Source organism: Ascaphus truei, chromosome 6 (genome assembly GCF_040206685.1).
Source record: "Ascaphus truei isolate aAscTru1 chromosome 6, aAscTru1.hap1, whole genome shotgun sequence".
Classification (NCBI taxonomy): domain Eukaryota; kingdom Metazoa; phylum Chordata; class Amphibia; order Anura; family Ascaphidae; genus Ascaphus; species Ascaphus truei.
Window position 1 is genome coordinate 120,149,284 of NC_134488.1, and position 16,951 is coordinate 120,166,234.

General features: G+C 44.2%; 1 protein-coding gene across 3 annotated transcripts; it reads left to right on the forward strand.

The window, feature by feature from the left end:
* The first annotated feature begins 1,407 nt into the window (after positions 1 to 1,407).
* CASP9 (caspase 9) lies at positions 1,408 to 14,972 on the forward strand. Of its 3 annotated transcripts, XM_075606073.1 has the most exons (10): positions 1,487 to 1,625; positions 5,028 to 5,142; positions 5,620 to 5,827; positions 6,802 to 6,851; positions 7,089 to 7,265; positions 7,363 to 7,452; positions 10,114 to 10,261; positions 11,852 to 12,031; positions 12,269 to 12,378; positions 13,103 to 14,972. In XM_075606073.1, the coding sequence occupies exons 2-10, from the start codon at positions 5,101 to 5,103 to the stop codon at positions 13,193 to 13,195; spliced, it is 1,098 nt and encodes a 365-aa protein (XP_075462188.1). In that variant the 5' UTR covers positions 1,487 to 1,625; positions 5,028 to 5,100; the 3' UTR covers positions 13,196 to 14,972. The 3 variants fall into 3 exon arrangements, with proteins under 3 accessions (XP_075462189.1, XP_075462187.1, XP_075462188.1); XM_075606072.1 differs by lacking the exon at positions 5,028 to 5,142 and having other exon boundaries at positions 1,409 to 1,625; XM_075606074.1 differs by lacking the exons at positions 5,028 to 5,142; positions 12,269 to 12,378 and having other exon boundaries at positions 1,408 to 1,625.
* Positions 14,973 to 16,951: the final 1,979 nt, after the last annotated feature.

Consider the following 16,951-nt stretch of genomic DNA (forward strand, 5'->3'; position numbering starts at 1 on the left):
CCGGGGCAGGGTCTTTCTTTTTTATTTTCTGATTATATGTTTGTAGCACTTGTTGTATGATATTTCCATGTATTGTATTGTCTCTTTTCCCTAAAGCGCTGTACATGTTGTTGGTGCAATATTAATAGAAAATGTGCACGTACTCCCTGGGTTTATTCTCTGTAACACTATCTCAGCTCATTTCCTGTCATGCAAGCAACTGGTTGTTTTGCAATGTGTGGTCTTACGCAATTGTTTAAACTATGTACTAGACTAGTGTTTTTCAACAGGGGTTCAATCTCAGGGGCGATATTAGAGTGGGTTGGGGTTCCTTACAATGCACCTGATCTCAGGCGCGCTATTAGAGAGGGTTGGGGTTCCTTACAATGCACCTGATCTCAGAAACGCTATTAGAGAGGGTTGGGATTCCTTACAATGCATCTGATCTCAGACGCACTATTAGTGAGGGTTGGGGTTCCTTACACTGCATCTGATCTCAGACGCGCTATTAGAGAGGGTTGGGGTTCCTTACAATGCATCTGATCTCAGACGCGCTATTAGAGAGGGTTGGGGTTCCTTACACTGCATCTGATCTCGACGTGCTATTAGAGAGGGTTGGGGTTCCTTACAATGCACCTGATGTCAGACGCGCTATTAGAGAGGGTTGGGGTTCCTTACAACGCATCTGATCTCAGACGTGCTATTAGAGAGGGTTGGGGTTCCTTACAGTGCATCTTATTACAGACGCGCTATTAGAGAGTGTTGGGGTTCCGCAGTATTTCACAATACAATTATAGGGTTCCTTAAACAAAAAAAGGTTAAACAAACATTGTACTAGAATGAAGGTTATGTGATAATCCATCTTTATTATATGCTCACAGCATTAAATAAAAGTTACCTGATAACATGTTAATTCGAAGCCTGTGTGAGAGATTTCATGTAGGCTATACCTGGTAATGTACTGTATGTGCTTTTATACACACTATCAATGGGAGGAATATTTCCTCTGATAAACATGTTCAGCAGATGTATTATTTTAATTAAGAAGCCATAAATGTATTTGCTGACCTAATTAAGTAAAGATCTGCTGCAGTTTGAGGATGTGAAAGAGTTTAACCAAATGCATTTTAGAAAAGGCTTTCTCCCTGTTTTATAGTACAAATACTGTGTGTGTGTGTGTGTGTGTGTGTGTGTGTGTGTGTGTGTATATATATATATATATATATCGTTCTAAAATACTGTATATACATTTATGTAATGCTGTACAGTCTACAACTTTTACACATTAATTAATTACTGTCATGCTACTCAATGTGAGAGATGTTGCACATTATTGCACCAAGGTTCTCAGTGGGTGTACAAACATGGCGGCTCTGCGTTCAACCTCTGCGAGGGAGTACAAATATGACACTTCGCATAGAAGTGCGCATGCGCGGCCGGGCAGTAGTCTTGTTTACGGAAGTGCTGTGAGATATTTTTCTTTGCGTCGCTTTGGAAAGCTGGGGGAGTCCGCGATGGAGGAGAAGCACCGGCGAATCCTTAAGCTGAACAGGGTGCAGCTGGTGAAAACGATGCAGGTGGCAGATCTGTGGGACCCGCTGATTGAGAAAGGGGTCTTCAGCAGCGACATGATAGAGGAGATCCAGGTCAGATTCACTGACGGGGGACAGTGGAGGGGCGGGGGACAGGGGAGTGGGGTGGGACAGGGGAGTGGGGTGGGGTAGACATTCATGCACCTGCTCCTAAGCTTTGGAACTGACGTTACCTGACACCAGCCAGGTAACGGGACACACCACTTGGATACGGTGTGAAGGGTCCTGGAGAGTTGGTTACCACAAAGCTATACAACCCCTATGGTTCCTGTACAACCTGCAGCAATAACACCCTGTTTTCCCTACATCCAACCTGGGAATAAGGGGACAGAATGGTTAAGGGATTCAAGACCATACCTTAGAGCAGGGGTGCTCAACGCCAGTCCCCCGTCCCGTCCCCCCAACAGGTCAGGTTTTCAGCTATCCCATCTCTGGCAAAGGTTGGTTGAAGACTGAGCCTCTGATTGAGCCACCTGTGCTAAAGCACGAATATCCTAAAATCCTGACCACCTGGGGGTGGTTTGAGGATTAGAGTTAGAGCAGGGGTGTGCAAACTGGGGGGTGAGATTATCTGCAGGGGGCGCGGGGTTTGCAGAGGCCCCGCGTGCTTCCCCGGCATTTAATTTTTTTTTTTTTTTTTTCCAAAATTTTTTTATTAGGCAGTTAAACAATTACATGGTATGTACGGTATAAACAATATGGCAGCCTAATGTACATTTTTTTCTTTTTCTTGTGAGAAAAGAGAAAAGAAAAGGCTCAACGCCTCCCTGATCTCACGAAGTCTATCAGGGAGGCGCGAGTATGGAAACAGAGAGGGAGTAGAGAAGGGGGGGCAGGGTGTGGGGGGGGAGAGGGTACAAAGGTTATAGCGGGGGGTGGTCATGATCCCTAGAACCTTGGTGATTCTGGTTTGGGCTTTAATGTGAATTGGGCTTCTAGTTTGTTAGGGGGCGTTTCGTCTTATATGCGCCAAATAGGTGTACCATGGGTCCCAAATTGCTGTAAATGAGGTAGAAGACCTCTTAAGGAAAGCAGATAGTTTCTCCATGTCCATTACTTCTTGCACCCTTCTTATTATTGTTTGTTTCGAGGGGGGAGACACTTTCTTCCAGGCGGCTGCCACCGCACACCTAGCCGCCGTGAGGATGAAGGAGACTAATTTTCCTGTTGGTCGGTCCAGATAGTCTAGGGGCCTGGCCAACAGGTAGGTCAGCGGTTCAACAGGTATTTTGAGGTCTGTGACCTCCTCTATTAATTTTTGTGTTGTTTCCCAGTATTTCTGAATTTCCGGACATGTCCACCAGATGTGGGCCATGTCTCCCTTTTGACCGCAGCCTCTCCAACATAGATCGGATGCCAGAGGGTAAATTTGATTTATTCTGACTGAAGTGAGATACCAGCGGAACAGTATTTTGTAAATGTTTTCTTTGATTGTGGTACATATGGAAGTTCCTGAGGCATTTTCCCAAATACTTTCCCAGTCCTCTCGGTCTATAACTATATCCAATTCTGCTGCCCAATGCAGCATGTAGTCATGCGTGGGGACTTCTGTAGTCCCTCCTAGCTCTGTGCAAATTTGTGTTATTAGACCTTTCTGGTGATCTGTTTCGCTGCAAAGTCGCTCGAAACCTGTGAGAGGGGGAAATTCCAATGTTGGGCATAATGTTTGGAGAACGTGCCGAATTTGTAGGTACTTGAACACGTTCAGTCCTAATATGTCATACTTGGTTTGTAGATTTTGGTAGCTCAGGAACTTCCCGAGGCTCAGGAGGTCGGCAATCGTTTTAATGTTTTTGGTTTGAAATTGGTCAAATTGTCTGGGCTCACAGCCAGGTGGAAATTTCGGATTTCTGTGGATTGGTATGAGTTGGGATTGTGGCGATGTGAGTTTGTACTTGAGTTTGCTTTTCGTCCAGGTCTCCCAGGTGTGTCTCATTGGGCCTAATTTGAATTTGTTATTTTGCATGTCCTCCCTGCTCAGGGACCAAAGGCAACCCGGCAGTGAAGGCGTTCCGGCATATTGCGTTTCTATATCCAGCCAGCAATATTGATTTGGGCTTGCGTTCCAGATTACAAATTACCACCTGTCTCAATTGTGCGGCCAGATAGTATTCTGTAATGTCTGGAACTCCCAGTCCTCCTCTCCCCCTTGAAGCCAAGAGAACTGACCTGGGGACTCTAGGTTTTTTACCTTGCCAAATAAAATGGAAGATTGATTTTTGAATATTTTTCAATTCTGAGCCAGGGATGTGGACCGGGAGAGTCTGGAAGTAATATAATAATCTAGGGAGTATATTCATTTTGACCGAGATCATTCTCCCGATCCATGATATTTGATATCCTCCCCATTTTTCCAAATCTTGTTTGATTTTATGGAACAAGGTCGGATAGTTATGTTTATATAGTGATTGGTAGGTCCTCGATATCTTAACTCCCAAGTATTTGATACAAGAGGAACTCCAACGGTAATTAAAGTTTAGTTTGAGGAGTTTCACCTCTGGCTCTGGCAGACTTAAGTTCAGGGCTTCTGATTTGTCATTATTTATCTTATATCCTGAGATTTTTCCAAAGTCTCGGAGTTCTTTTTGAAGGTTGGGTAATGAGGTTTGGGGTTTGGAGAGGGTTAAGATGACATCATCTGCGAATAGAGAAATTTTATGCTGCCTATTTCCAATATCTATTCCCTGGATGTCTTTATTGAGTCGTATTGCTGAAGCCAGTGGTTCTATCGTTAGCGCAAAGAGGAGAGGAGATAGGGGGCACCCCTGTCGAGTCCCATTAGTTATCTCGAATCTTTGGTTAGTCCCCCCTGGTAGTTTTACCGTTGCTGATGGATTTTGGTATAGTCTACGGACCCCCTCTAGGTATGTGTCTTTAAAGCCAAATTTACACATAGTCTGGTCCAGAAATTGCCAGTATATTCTATCGAACGCCTTCTCTGCGTCTAAGCTTAACAGTAGTGCTTTGGTGCCTGTGAGGTGGACATGATCGATAATATCGATTATTTTTCGGGTGTTGTCAGAGGCTTGTCTCCCCGCAACAAATCCTACCTGATCAATGTTGATTAACCTCGGTAATATTGGGTTTAATCTGTTTGCTAAAATTTTGCTATATAGCTTGAGATCACTGTTGAGGAGGGAGATTGGACGGTAGCTTCCACATTGCATCGGGTCTCTGCCTTCCTTATGTATTATTGCCAAATTGGCTAGAGACATTGTTGGAGGGATTTGGTTCCCTTCCATAAAATGGTTGAATGTTTTTAGCAGATGCGTGGATAGGGTTGGCAAGAATCTTTTATAGTAGACATTTGTGAAACCGTCAGGGCCAGGAGACTTAGTGAGCTTTAATGATTTGACCGCCTCTTCCAATTCCTCTTTTGAAATCTCAGCATTGAGGACTGTGTTCTCCCGGCATTTAATTTTAAGGCCTCTGTAAACCTCACTTACCTTCGTTCAGCTGGCTTCTGGAGACGCGTCGCCATTGCAACGCAGCATCAAATGACGCTGCAGGGTCGTGACGTCGCATTGCTATGGCATCGTTATGTCGTGACGCCAAGACGCAGGGAACCAAGGTAAGGGGGGGGCATGCAGAGAGGACAGCCGCCAGGGGGGCGCAGGGGAAAAACATTGCGGTCCCCTGTCTTAGAGGACACAATGGAGACATCAGTCAGAGCTCCAACCTTGGGATCTAGAGTGAATATACCACCTAACACCGGGATTACAATAATTCTGGAGGCAGAGCCTAAGTGCACCCTGGACCCAGAACCTGATTACACTTTGCCAAAGTCCAGAACCCAAGTACCTTGGATGCAATGCTGCACCCTGCACCCGACCCAGGACACTGAACCTGAGGGCACCCTGCATCCTGGCTCAGGCATTACATTTCTTTGCACTTGAGTGTCCCATGGTTGGTGCTCTATGCACAATTGGTCTGTGTGGCTGTGAGTTCTTCACGCAACAGATTTTGCTCCCAGTTCTCAGTTATCTTTTGCCCTATGTGAGGTTTGTGCCTGTGCTTGGTACTTACCAAACTTTGTCTGTCCTTACAGAGTGCAGGTACTCGAAGGGATCAGGCTCGGAAGCTAGTGACTGACCTGGAAACCCGAGGAAGTCAGGCGTTCCTTCTTTTCCTGGCATGTTTGCAGGACACTGGTCAAGATGAGCTTGCAGACGGCCTCCTTGCACAGAGTGGAGGCAGCTTATTGACCCCTGCTCAGATAAAGCCGTGCCCGGTACCTAAACCTTCTTATAAAATGGGTATGTTTGGAAAATCAGTGACCATAGTACTTTCTGCTGTCCTCATAATCCACAATTGTTTTTAAATGGCAAGGCCTAAGGACTCACATTACTCCTATTAGTGGCCAAAAAATGACATGACGTTAATGATTATAGACTTTGATTATACAGGCAGTCCTCGTTTTACAACGCTTCGCTTTACAACAAATGGCTTATCCAACGCTGTGCAATGCATACCTATATTCATTTTTACAACGCCAAAATGGCTTATCCAACGCTCTTACAACGCTTTGCAACGTTGTGTGTGTGTGTGTGTGTGTGTGTGTGTGTGTATATATATATATACACATTCACATAAACAACGTTGCAAAGCGTCGTAAGAGCGTATATATATCATTTTATACTATATAATATTATATTATACTATATAATATATTATTTATTATGTTATATTATATATAATACAGTATATACACTATATAATTTATGTGTGTGCTGCATATCTTATTGCCTGCATAAAATATTTGGTGTATTTTAGTGTTAAAAATGCCTTCAGGAACGGAACCTTTCATTTAAACAGTGTTCCTATGGGAAAGCGTGTTTCGCTTTACAACGCCATTTTGAGTAACGCATTGTGTCGGATAACCGAGGACTGCCTGTATTACATAATTTACACATTTAAAATGTTCAATATTTAATATTGGGGTACACAAATACGTTGCCGTGAGTAAAAAAGTGGCAAACACCCTCCACCGCACCACGCCAGCAATGATAAAGAACACTTTGGAGCACATTTGCATGTTTTGGATAGAGCCTCAAACCTGCCTCATCCCATATGCACACAGTGCTTCTGCTGCAGCCGGGGATTCTGGGTAATGGCATGCAAATGTGCCCTTGCAGCATATTCAGTCATTTCACTGGAAATGAGAAGTAATCACGGTTTCATATGAGCCAGACTGGTCTGTATGTGATAAAATACACTTTTCTTTCATTAGATGTTGCTGAACACAACATTAAAAGGAATATCATCCGGGACAGAGAAAAGGTTGGTTTGTTTGTACTTTTTGGAGTATCCGTGAGTCATTTAGTACATGTTGTTGTTGTTGTTGTTGTCCGATGAGAGAAAGTGGGCTTGAGCCTAAAATATTGTCTTGTGGTTGTAAGGTGTGTTTCACTAGTGGGAAGAAAAAACAATTCCTATAACATGGTCCATTATAAAGATGTAATGTTCTCTAAAGAAACTCTGCTTCCGTTTTTAACTCTCTACACAATTGTGCTTTAGGACTATCCAATGAAGTCTGATCCCTGCGGCTTCTGCCTCATCATCAATAATACAGAGTTCCTGGAGCGCACAGGCTTGTCCCACAGAACTGGCTCGGACATAGACCGGGAGAAGCTGACGAAGCGACTGGGCTCCTTTCATTTTGAAGTCTTGGTGCGAGATAATCTGACCGGAGCGGTTAGTCGATCATATTGCGCATCGCCATCGCCTGCTCTTTTCTAGGAAGTCTATTCCCATTGTCCAAAAGCCATCTCTGCTCTTTTTTTGTTTATAGGACATTCACCGTGAGCTGCGGGATCTGGCAGCGCAAGATCACAGTCAGCGGGATTGCTGTGTGGTGGTGATTCTGTCGCATGGCTGTGAGGTGGGGCACAGTCGGACACCTCTTGTGATCTGGTGGTATATGGGTTGTAGGAGCGTGGCGGTTCCAGGAATAGAACTGTGCAGAAGTAGAAGCGTCTAAAGGGATAGGTTGCACATGTATGTGTCCAACATAAGCAGATGTAGCATGAGTCATTCACAAGGAGAGACAAGCGGAAGACTTGACACAAGTTGCTACTATAAACATTTCATTAAAAACTCATGTATTTATATCTTGAAAACAAGATCTGTTCGGGGGGCCTTGAGGACTGGATGAGCACCCCTGCTGTAAAGAACAGTGTACCTGTGCTGTACCAGCCCTTACTGGGGCAGAGTGGGGAAAGGACTCCAACAAAACCATTCGTATTAGGGGTGCTAGTTTCTTGTAGGAACGTACAGTCATTAAAATAACTGCAAACACATCACGCGAGTAATAATATAAGCACGAAACTGTACAAAGTGCATTGAGCTGACCCAGGCCTCACCCAGTGTTTCATGCGGAGGGCCTTTGTTGAGGTGCAATATTCGGGGATATATAATGTGTTTGGGGGATTTGTTGTATTTGAATTTTCTTGTATGTAATTTTTGTCTTTGTATTTATGAAGCTGTGTTGACTGCTGCTAATACAATGTTGATGCTTTTTCTCTCAGTGTTTACAGTTTCTTGTTAGTCATATGACACAGACACACACCTTATGCCTCTATCTGTGCAACATTTTACATGACCAATCCAAAAAAGCTTTGTAATAACAGGGAATATGTTTTTCCTCTATGTCCTGTTGTATTTAGGCCAGGAAAGCTCCAGGTCCCTGTTACAGTGGAGCATGAATTAAACCCCTTATGGTTTTGCATATCCTCTTACCCCTTTGTCCTGATGCTTTTCTCTTTAGTGAACATTCCTGCCTTCTCTGTCCCTTTTGTGCCGAACGTCAGAGCAAGAAGTTTGGTTATAAGAGCCTGTGAGATCACATTAATTTAAAAAAAAAATGTGATTAGAGTGCTTCTCTACGAGGCAAAATAATGTGAATATTACATTAATATAAAAAATAATACTTGTATAAAACAATAATTTTGTGCTCTCTTATATAAAACGTGCAAATGTGTTACTGAAACATAAGTGATACAAATCGCAGCTCAACCCTTTTTTGAGACGGTCCAACTCTCCTTATGCAGATATCCAGAGACAGGTTTGGGGAGTGCAGATTTCACCATCTGTGGAAAAATATAAGAATAATATAGTGTAGTTCTTCTTTTTTTAAATAAGAGACATCATTGTATCAACAGAAATAGGGACTCACACTTCCCCAGTGATTAAACAGCAGTGGGTGTCAAAATCAGTCTCAGCTCAGGAAGATCCAGCGTGGTAATCCTCGTGCGAGACAGAAAGGTATACTTTTTAGTGCAACTTTGTATGCTCAATAAATGTATTATATTTCAATGAATAGTATCACACTTACATTTTATCAGTGTGGCATGTACACATAAAAATTAAAGGTGGCACAGATCCTCTGGTCTGTGACTGCGTTTCGTCACTTCCGGCAATCGTCCGCGTCACTTCCGGTCACGGATAATCCCGTTGTCCGGAGCCGCGGGGGCCGGCGGTGCAGGGCAGTTTCGGGAGCTTGTGTAGCCTACTTGCTCTTGACTCTACGCGCTTTGCTGGTAAAAAGCTTCCTCAGGAGTCATATATGACCGGAAATGACGCGATGCAGTCGGAGAGACCAGAGGATCTGTGACACCTTTAATTTTTATGTGTACATGCCACACTGATAAAATGTAAGTGTGATACTATTCATTGAAATATAATACATTTATTGCGCATACAAAGTTGCACTAGGAGTATATATACCTTTCTGTCTCGCACGAGAATTACCACGTTGGATCTTCCTGAGCTGAGATTGATATTGACACCCACTGCCGTTTAATCACTGGGAAAGTGTGTGTCCCTATTTCTGTTGATACAATGATGTCTCTTATTTAAAAAACAACTACACTATATTATTCTTATATTTTTCCACGGATGGTGAAATATGCACTCCCCAAACCTGTCTTTGGAGATCACATTAATGGCAGCTTTTCCTGTGAACGCTGGAATCCCACAAATGAAACCAGCCATGTCGGAGGATAAATCCAGGCCGTTTCTTTTCTCTCATTTTTTAAAATACAGGATTGAAGCGGGGAGTCTCCGGAACTGAAACCCATTAATTTCAGCCCCAAGGACTCCCTGCTTCCCGAGATACTTGCCTCCGAAGGGAGTGCCGGTATCTCCTGCTGTTTTTAAAGCCCCCCGGTCACATGGGCCAATAGGAAACTGCACCGGATGATGTCACGGCTTCCTATTGGCCGGCAGGGCCTGGGAGCTTTGGAAAGCGGCCATAATGTGTCCCCTGAAATGACTACCAGCATCCCCTATGGAAGTAAGTATCTCGGGAAGCAGGGGTCCCCGGAGCTGATATTAATGGGGTTCAGCTCCAGAGACCCCCTGCTTCAATCCTGTATTAAAAAAAAACTGCTTGGATTGCCTCTTCAACAGCACCCATAGAAGTGATACTGTGACTTCGACTTCTCTTTTGCTTTGCTGATTTACCTCACTCCCAAACCTGCTTCTGCAATAACATCACTACAAGATAACAACATTGGTTCTCTTCTTTTTTTTCCCCCATTAGACACGACACATTCGGTTTCCTGGAGGAGTTTATGGAACGGACGGTGTCCGCATCTCTGTGGAAACAATAGTGACCTATTTTAATGGCACCAACTGCCCCAGCTTGCGGGGGAAGCCAAAGCTATTTTTTATCCAGGCCTGTGGTGGAGGTAAACCATGAAATACCCCCTCTCCTTGGCACAAGGGTTTGGAATTCTGTGGCACGGAAAGTTTCTGTGCAGTGGGAGACGGCATCGCGGCTTCACACGCGCAAAGTAATATCGGAGGGTTATGTTTTTAGAATAGAGAAGCCAATGGTTCCAATTACTCTGCCTGGCAAAAGCAGAAAGCATCCTTAGGCGCTGTTTGTAGGGCTCCAGCGGTTATAACAGACAGATGTGCTGTAAAAACGGCCTAATCAGCATAAATGTCATATTATTATAACAGCAGACAAAAATTCCCAATGCTACATCCAGTATGAGAAAAAGTATAGTGAAATACTTCTCTGTTTTCTCATAAGTAAGGGCCATTTAGTTAAACTTTTTGGCCAAAGTGTTGTAAGCCTGCAGCCATGCCAAGGGATGGCCCTTTTGCAGATCCTAACACTACCTGTGAAAATTCTCATTTACCTCCGTACTGGAGGGAGAAATGTCTCAATAGACCTCACTTTTATTTTATTTTTTTGTCATATTGGATGTAGCATTGGCAAGTTTTGTCGTATACATTTTGGTCACACCAAATAGCACTCCTTTTGACACACATATATGGTTTGGTGGGTGTTGGGGTCATAGGTGTGTGTGTGTGTTATTACAAGTAAGCAACTCCGTAAAGCCTTCTTGTCGTTGCAATCATGCAGTTCCGTGTGTGGGTGTGTATATATATATGTATGTGTATACTTATATACAGGTACACTATCGCTAAGATGACTGCCTTTAACGCTGCGACTCTGTGATACCAATAGTGGAAAGTCCAGCTATGAAATCAGAGAGGAGTTGAGGATACTGCCCTCTAGCAATGTAACACTTTAATACAGGAAGCATGTGTGGGAATTTCCTTTGGCATCGCTATGTTATTGCTTGCCAGTAATATATTATAAACTGCCCTTCTGCCCTTCTTAATGTCTTCTGGAATTGGCTGAAGCTTCTTGCATTCGAAAAACAGTTGAGGGTCTTCTCAGAATATGAGATTTAACAAAAAGTAGAAACAAATCAGAAAAAGCATTTGTATAAACCAAGTAATATAACGGCAGGTTTGTGTGGGGAGATCGTGTATCTCCAGGAAGCCAACTATTCATTGTAATTGATTTGGAATATACGTGTGGGACACCTGGTGATTAATCATTTGGACCAGGGGCGCTCAACTCCAGTCCTCGAGACACCCCCCCCCCCCCCCAAACAGTTCAGGTTGTAAGTATATCCCAGCTTCAGCACAAGTGGCCCAATCAGTGTCTGATTCAGCACAAATGGCTCAGTCTTCGACTGCACCACCTGTGCTGAAACATGGATAGCCTTAAAACCTGACCGGTTGGGGGGTCTTGAGGACTGGAGTTGACACCCCTGCTTTGGACTATAAGGAGCGAAAAATGAAGTCTCCAGGGTTGACTGGGAAAGGCTGGGTGAGAACAAAACTAGGATTTCTGCTTCAATGGCAAACTGAGCAGCCACGTGGCAGGGCCAGCAGCCACGCGGCAGGGCCAGCAGCCGGCTGGGCTAGTTACAGATCCACCTCTTCTATTTAAAATGAAATCCTTGTCTCTGTAGATCAGAAGGATAGAGGCTTTGAGGTGGATTCGGAGAGTCCGCCTAATAGAACTGCTGCAGATTCCTTGCAGTCTGATGCCTCCCCAGTTCTTGCAGGCGGCGGCGGGATGAATGAACCTGACGCTGTGGCAAGTCTCCCCACATCCAGCGATATCTTGGTTTCCTATTCAACTTTCCCAGGTAAATGGCGTGTTCGTTGGTCGGCAACATACATCAGCCCAAGCAAAGGGATTACCGGGCCAGAACCGCAGAAAACGCGTGCTGATGTAATAGTTTGCAGACAGCAGTTTGTGTTGGGCAGAAGGACCACGTTGCCTGGGGAGGTCTAAGAGAAGTACACATATGTATTTTGGGGGAAGCTGTGTCCATGTTCATAATCTAGCCAAACCTAATGTTGTAAACCTGTTTGTACGTCAGGCTTTGTGTCCTGGAGGGATAGAGAGACCGGATCTTGGTACGTGGAGACTTTAGATAAAATCCTGGGTGAGCAGGCAGCGACTGAAGACTTGCAGACCCTGCTTGTGATGGTGAGAACTTTCTTCTCTAATCTGAGACAATTGAGGCCGGTCTAGACCTGTACTGTTTCAATGAGTGTATCCAATGGTTGAACTAGGAGGGCGAGCAGGGCAGCTGCACTGGGTGCAACCTGATAGGTGGCACAGGAATCCCCCCCCCCCCCTTCACGCCTGTGTTGTGGCGGTGACTTAAGCTGTCAGTCAGCGCTGCAGCCAGTCACTGCCCGATCCTGCTTCGTTGCTGTGACATCAAAGCAGCATTGGGCGCTGTGACCAGCAGCAGCGCTGACTGACAGGTGTGTTAGTGTAGCTAGGTCGGTAAGGGGGAGAGCAGAGTGTGGGCGGTAAAGGCTGGGGGCGGGGGAGAGGCAGAGACCTGCAGGACTGCCTACTTTTGCTCTTCATGATGTCGGGGGGTGGGGAGGAGGAGGAGGTGGTGTGAGTCGGGGCGTGCAAGTATGCTGTGTGCTACGTTGTCCATGGGCAGTGGATCACTATGCTGTGTGTGTGTGTGTGTGCGTGCGCGCGCTGTGGCAGTCCGTGTGCTGTGGTAGCAGTTGCAGGCACCTGCAAAAATACCTAGTTCCGCCTTCGAGTGCATCATTGTCTTTTTATTAAGTTTTACGTCATTTAAACTGCGAGTTGAATCATCTGCTAAGTGAACCAAGAGCTAGGTTTTCACTTTCTGTAGACCGATAACTTGTAATATTTATGTTTCCTACCTTTTTGTGCTCAGGTGGCAAATGAAGTCTCAGCCAAAGGCACCTATAAGCAGATCCCTGGATACTTCAACTTCCTCCGGAAACGCTTTTTCTTTCCAACGGATTGAAGATGGGTTTGGGGGCTCCCGTGCTGCGCTCTCCCCGGTGCTGCAGAAACCCGATCCTCGAGCAACAAAACCGGCAGTAGCAGTTTGGCCTAAAAAAAATATGAAAGCATCCAGGCCGCCTGATACTGCAGTGGTGATGGGCGTTGCGGGATTTGAGGTTGATGCTGTTGTAAATGATCTTGCCATGATCTTGTTCTCCTGACTGTATCCTGAACCGTAGCACTTAATGACCGGGCTGCTGGAGATGCCCGCACTGAATTCCTCACTAATGCAACTGTTAACATCACAATGTTTTCTATGTCAGAGCGTTGTTTACTTCTCGGTGCCATGGGTTGTTTGTTTTTGTTGTTTGTTTTTGTGTACCGTTATCATAAAATGCTGCTACCCGTAAGTCTGTGAATGGAGCGAGATCCTGGTGCAGCCTCCAATGTTTTATTTTGGGAGTCCTTTTGTATCTATGCTGAGAGAACCAGCTCTAGATAGAAGCCTTTGCCATGTTGTATGTAAAGAGCCCTCTTATACCATTAGCCAGCACTGCATTGCTCCTCTGATTTTGTCACTAATGTTATTAATACAGAACTGTGCCACATTATCAGCCACTGTGAGAGCCACAGCTGTGGCACTTGTATTGTACACTTACCCCCCTTCCTGTAACGCGTTGCTCACCTCTCAGGCAGATATGGGGTTGCATTAAATCTTCGCAATCCTACATTTATAAGGCCAGATCCAGGGATAAAGACGCTATTCTTTTTTGCCAGAAGGAGAAGCGGACGTAGCAGGGAAACCCCTCCTCGGACCACGGCCGTGTCGTGTTTAAGGTGGTTACATTTGGGTGATCGATGCCAAATCCTGGCACATATATATGTATTTCAAAATAATGTTTTTAAAGTTAATAAATATGGGGCTCTGACACCTGGGATGGGTTCGATTACATCTGGCTTTCCAATTTTGTGTGATGGCCGTGTATTCAAGAGTTGTGTTATGCTGTGGCTAGACACAACATTTGCTAACAGTTGGATAAAGATGTGTTGGCTGTGTGTCGTAGTAATGTATATTTGATTATATTATGGGTCAGTCAGACTGTGACACAGAGAAGGTAACATCTTGTGTTGGATCTGCCAATAAAGGACACAGGAATGCCCTATAAAAAACCGTTAATCTAAGCAGCTTTAATATGCAACGGCCCATAGGTATTAAGCAGTCCCACTGGATATTGCACTTTCCTGTGCCTGATGATGAACTGCGACCCATTCACTTGAACGGGCCGCAGGATTTCTTCTGGCGCTGGGTGTCATGCCATAGCACTGCTTAGTGTGTGTATATATATATATATATATATATATATATATATATATATATAATCAGTTCCTGTCTAATATTAAACTTTCACATTGATTTGCTTTACTGGGAATAGAATGATCTGCACCAATGAACATAAAGGATCAGGATATCTATGAAAACAAAGCTTTGGTGCAGTGGTTCAAGTGCCTTAAAAAATAGTGGTACTCTCTGTGACTTCAAGACATTTTTTAAATCTGTTAAATGAGTTAAAAATGATGTATAAAACATTTTGTGTTTTTAATGAAATTAAAGTGACAAAGCCTTTTGTGAAATAACAAAACTTTAAAAAAAAGTGTTTTAAAAATATAAAGTAGGGGTACTCTGAATAAAAAGGTACTGGTTGTTGGTATCCCCGTGCACCACCAAACTTTGACCCGTGCTTAAGGTGCATTAGTAAATAACAGAATGTGAAATAAAATACATGTTCTTAACATGTCATTAGTTTCCCTGGTATTTTGCCATTGTGCCTCCTTTGTGCCTGTGACGGGAGCTTTGTGACAGGCTATTAATAATACACCAAAAAATATAATATATATATAACTGGGTTGAACTGGGACGAGACTTAGATATGATAAAATATAATTTATTCCTTGATAAAGGTGAACACAACAGATTATACAAATAACAGGCAAAATATGGACACTTACTTAAAGTTTAGGACAAGAAAGCCATCAGGATACAGGATGGGCAATTTCTTCCATAATTCAGGTTCAGATGTAGTCAGCACAGCAATACATGAAGATCATGAAGACCATACATGAAGACATGAAAGACAATAGCCCTAGGCGGAGCCTGGTTCTTATACAATTATTTCCCTTTGAACACAACCTAAACCCAGCCCCTCTCATAAATCAGCGGTGAAGTTGACAGTTTTCCTCAGAGTAAAACTCCCACCCCACGACGTTTAAAAACTGCTTTTCCCTATCTAAATAACTTCATAACTTCCGTTTAGTAGTACTTACTGGCACGCGAGATATATTAATGCATTCCGTCACGCATGACGCTCCCAATGAGACTACATATTACCGTGTAATATTAAAATTAAGAGAGATATTAATATCTGGCTCTTAGTATCTGTTAGATATCAAGTGTTTAGAATCATTAGTTGGGGCTCGGTCCCACGAATACACATATGTAATTTTTAGCACGTTCAGCCGAGGACATCTCATAATATTCTTATATTTAATAAGGTCAGCCATTCTGATATCCCCTTGGTAACCGCACCCCTGGCCCCCATCAAAAAATCCTTTGAAGCAGGGACCCCTGGGTGGTGGACATTTGTCACCTGGTGCTAAATGTCACACCCAATGTCCCAGCCTGGGTCTAGCTGTCTCTAGCAATATTCCATTGGTCTGCAAATTAGGTATTAACATACTGTACACTAAAAACCCCTTCTGCTTTTCACACCCAACTTCAATCAAGCCTTTTGAAGTCCCGATTTTCTGAAAAGACACCCCACAGTTGTATTTGCTTAAACTGTAGCTTATTAACCCCTTAAGCCCCAGTGTGTGTGGTGCAGACACTGGCCCAGAAACAATACATTTTTTACAGGGGAATAAGCATTTAGATATTGAAGCGAGGTAAAAACACATTACTGGACCTCAGTCCAGTTAACCCCTTGCTTCCCAGGTGAGGGTAGAGGGTGGCCAATTGAAGTGTACCCCTTTAATCCCGGGCCAAATCCTCTCGATCGTCACACCTCCCCTGCTCAAGGGGTGCCTGGTGCCCCAGCTGCCTCCCCCTGGCACTGGGATACCACTGGCGCCCTTGAAGCACTCAATAAGTCCTGAGGGGTTGGCCTGGCAAAATTGTCCTCCGGCATTGTCCAGTACATTGTCCTGGCCACAGTGGATAGTGAAATCTAGATCCTGCGGAGCAGGGCTCCACCGTGGCCGCCGGGCATTCTCCTTTGCCTCCCTCTGCCCCCCACCCAGTGCCTGGTGAACCCAGTCCATGGTGAAGGTGATTTGGATCAGAACAACCGTCTGCAGAGTATCTGTCCCCGTCCAGATTAGTTTCCTACGTAGGTAATGCGTGCACTGAGAAAAAATCACGCTGACACACGTTCAGAATGATAATGTCTGACTTTATTCCTACACAGCCTGCGTTTTTATACAGGGGCTGTAGGGGAGGGGGTTTGTATGCAAAAGAGCTGTCTCAGGTCTAAAGGTTATTTGTCTCATTGGTTCTTTGATAGGTCTTGTCCTTGTATGGTCTTGTTGTTATGATTTATGGTCTTGTTATTGCAGTTTTTTAACACATCAGCATTGAAGTGGAATTCCTAGGTGGGGAGCCATCTTCCATACTTGATGGGAGGGGTAGCTGTGGTAGCCATTTTGAGTAAGGAATCATAGCAAGGTACACATTACAGATGAAGAAATAGGCATTTTATCCAATCCATCACAGTCCCCCCTA